At 40.7% G+C, this 3,080-nt stretch overlaps 1 protein-coding gene across 1 annotated transcript; it reads right to left on the bottom strand.

Annotated features, from left to right (window-relative positions):
- Positions 1-1,638: 1,638 nt before the first annotated feature.
- Positions 1,639-2,592, bottom strand: LOC132009651 (olfactory receptor 5B12-like). Its single transcript, XM_059387679.1, has one exon. It carries the CDS (start codon positions 2,590-2,592, stop codon positions 1,639-1,641), a length of 954 nt encoding a protein of 317 aa, XP_059243662.1.
- Positions 2,593-3,080: the final 488 nt, after the last annotated feature.

The following is a 3,080-nucleotide window of genomic DNA, read 5'->3' as shown; positions in this document are numbered from 1 at the left end:
ACGTCACCTAATAGTAAAATTTACAAGTCTCAATGACAAAGAGAAAATCCTGAAAGCAGCCCGGGAAAAGAAGTCTGTAACATACAATGGTAAAAATATTAGATTGGCAGCTGACTTATCCACAGAGACCTGGCAGGCCAGAAAGAGCTGGCATGATATTTTCAGAGCACTAAACATTTCCTCCTTTCTATATGGCTGATCCCCTCAGAGGTAGTGTGGTATCTGAATGAGTTCACAGATACAGATAATGAGCAGACACTAGATGCTGAATAAATATTATCTCTTTTCTTTGGTCTCAATCCCCTCTTTGTACCAGGCTTTGAGGAAATAACTGAATTTGACAATCTCTTGGTGTTCAGTCTTATCCTTAGATCCATCCAACCTACACTGTGGAGGTGGATTCAGGCAGTGGTATTTGAAAAATCTCCTCTAGATTATTGTCATGGGCAGCCAAGGTTGAGAAGCCCTGTTCCAGATTAGTGTTTCTAGGGTGAGTTTTGTGGTTTCCAAACCTTTCAGAGTCACCAGGAGGACTTGCTAGTTCACAAATAGTTGTGCTATACTCCTAGAGTTTCTGAAGCTGTTGGTCTGGGGTGGGGGATTTCTATAATTGGCTCTCATAAAAAAGTCCAGGTGAAGCTGATGTTGCTCGTCTTGCAAGAGTGCTTTTGAACTGCTGCTCTAGGGAAACAGTTCTCAAAGTGTGACCTGCTCACCTAACTCATTTGAAATACAGGAGAAACTTGTTAAGAATCCAGGGAGTCCTCCCTATCCATAGTCTCTTAGATCAACTTTATGAGAACTCAGTTAAGGGACAGGTATGGATATATTTTAATGTTCTGAACTGGTTTTCTCTCTGAAATGCAGGGACTAAATAAATTAAGCTCAAATACTATCCCTTATTATCAATGTTCACCACTGGCATTTTTGCTAAGTTCAGGATCCAGATATATGTGGATAGTGGGGGATAATTCTACAGATTTCTAGGCTATACCAGTAATATACTAAATTAGATTATCTGGATAGCTCCTATAATTCTACCTTTCAATGTCTCTCAAGGAAATTTTTAAGAGCATGAAAATCTTAGAAACATGCCTCTATATCATGTACAAAAACCATAGTTATTTTAAAAACTAGTAATTAAAAATGTAATTCTGGTATCATACACTTAAGAGATTCATATGCAAAGCTCTTTAGACCAAGGTAGTCCAAGATTTTATAGTATCCAGGACTATAATCTTTATTTTAAGATAGAAGCAACATCTGGAAAAAGATATCCAAAATTTTTCCTACCCTCTCATATTCCCAAAGCATGAACAGAACCAGTCTCATTTGGAAGGGAACTTCTTAGAGAAATGAAAGACAAGAAAGAATTAAAATTCACAAAAATATTCTTAGATACTAGAAGTCCAATATAAATATCACATGGTTTGCATGTTATTTTTTTAAAAGACTTTTTTATTTATTTGAGAGAGTGAGAGACAGCATGAAAGAAGAGAAGGTCAGAGGGAGAAGCAGATTACCCATGGAGATGGGAGCCTGATGCGGGACTCGATCCCAGGACTCTGGGATCATGACCTGAGCTGAAGGCATTCGCTTAATCAACTGAGCCACCCAGGCACCCTGCATGTTTTTGAACTAGTAGGCTAAACCTAGTGAAGACTTTGCTTTTCCAACCACCTTCTGAAATGCATTCTTGACCTCTTTGTTCCTTAGGCTGTAGACCAAAGGGTTTAGCATGGGGATGACCATAGTGTAGAACACTGATGCCATTTTGTCTGTGTCCATGGAATGACTAGAACTTGGCTGTAAGTACATGAAGATGATTGTCCCATAGAAGATGGAAACAGTGGTCAGGTGAGACACACAGGTGGAGAAAGCCTTCTTCTGTCCCTCAGCTGAGCGCATCCTCAGGATAGCAATAAAAATGAGCAGATAAGAGTTCAAGATAACCAAGAGGGTGAAAAAGACATTGAATGCTGCCAATGTAAAGAGGACAATCTCATTTATGTGGATATCAGAGCAAGAGAGAGCCAGCAGTGGAGGAATGTCACAGAAAAAGTGATTAATTATGTTGGAGTGACAGAAGGAGAGGTGGAAGGTGAGGGCAACATGGATGGAAGACTGTAATAGTCCACAGATGTAGGAGCCAGTGACCAGGGAGGTACACATAGCACTTGTCATGGTGGTGGTGTAATGTAGGGGTTTGCACACGGCTGCGTGGCGGTCAAAGGCCATTGAGGACAAGAGGAAACTTTCGATAGTGGCAAAGGCTGAAAAGAAGAACATCTGGGCAGCACATGCATTGTAGGATATGATTTTATCTCCTGTGGAAAACCCCACAATTACCTTGGGAGTGACAGCTGAGGCATAAACACAGTCCACAAGAGAGAGGTTGCTGAGGAAGAAGTACATGGGAGTGTGGAGACGAGAGTCCAACAGGATCAACACAATCATCCCAATGTTCCCAACCAGAATGATAAAGTAAATGATGGTGAAGACCATAAATAAAGGAACTTGCAACTCTAGGGCATCTGTTAACCCCACAAGAATGAAGTGAGTCACCTCTGAAATGTTCTCCATCAAAATCATTTGGGAATCATCATAAGAGGCACCTATGACAAGATAAGCACACACAAGATAATTCTATTTGATCCCTAGCATAGGAGCTAACTGTGAACAGGGTCTCAGTCAGCTTTCTGTCAAGAGCAGGAGCCCATGTACAACAAGTTTGACTGAACGCTGGGGAAGGATGGGTTGAGCAAGGCTCTTCATCTAGAAGTGATGTGGAAGGACACTGGAATATCCTTGCTGACTGTGCTGCCACAAGGGGAATACAGTATGATCCTGAAGGCACATTTCAGCTCACCTACACTATGGTATATACTATTACAGTAAACCAATAGGATTAACCAATAGGACTCTTTCCCACTAACTTGCCATACCTTGCAAACAATCCTGTTACAAGTACATAAAAGCTTAATCAACAGAAAAGAAAAGAAAGTCATTGGCATATGATACAACAAGCTTCATCAAATACATTTCCTGTCTCTGAGGGACCTCTCACTGACTTGTTCATA

This window comes from Mustela nigripes, chromosome 1 (genome assembly GCF_022355385.1).
Source record: "Mustela nigripes isolate SB6536 chromosome 1, MUSNIG.SB6536, whole genome shotgun sequence".
NCBI classification, from domain to species: Eukaryota; Metazoa; Chordata; class Mammalia; order Carnivora; family Mustelidae; genus Mustela; species Mustela nigripes.
This window is presented reverse-complemented; position numbering and strand designations above follow the sequence as displayed.

Excerpts from the sequence above, each read along its gene's own strand:
- LOC132009651 (XM_059387679.1), bottom strand. The coding sequence starts at position 2,592 with ATGATTTTGATGGAGAACATTTCAGAGGTGACTCACTTCATTCTTGTG.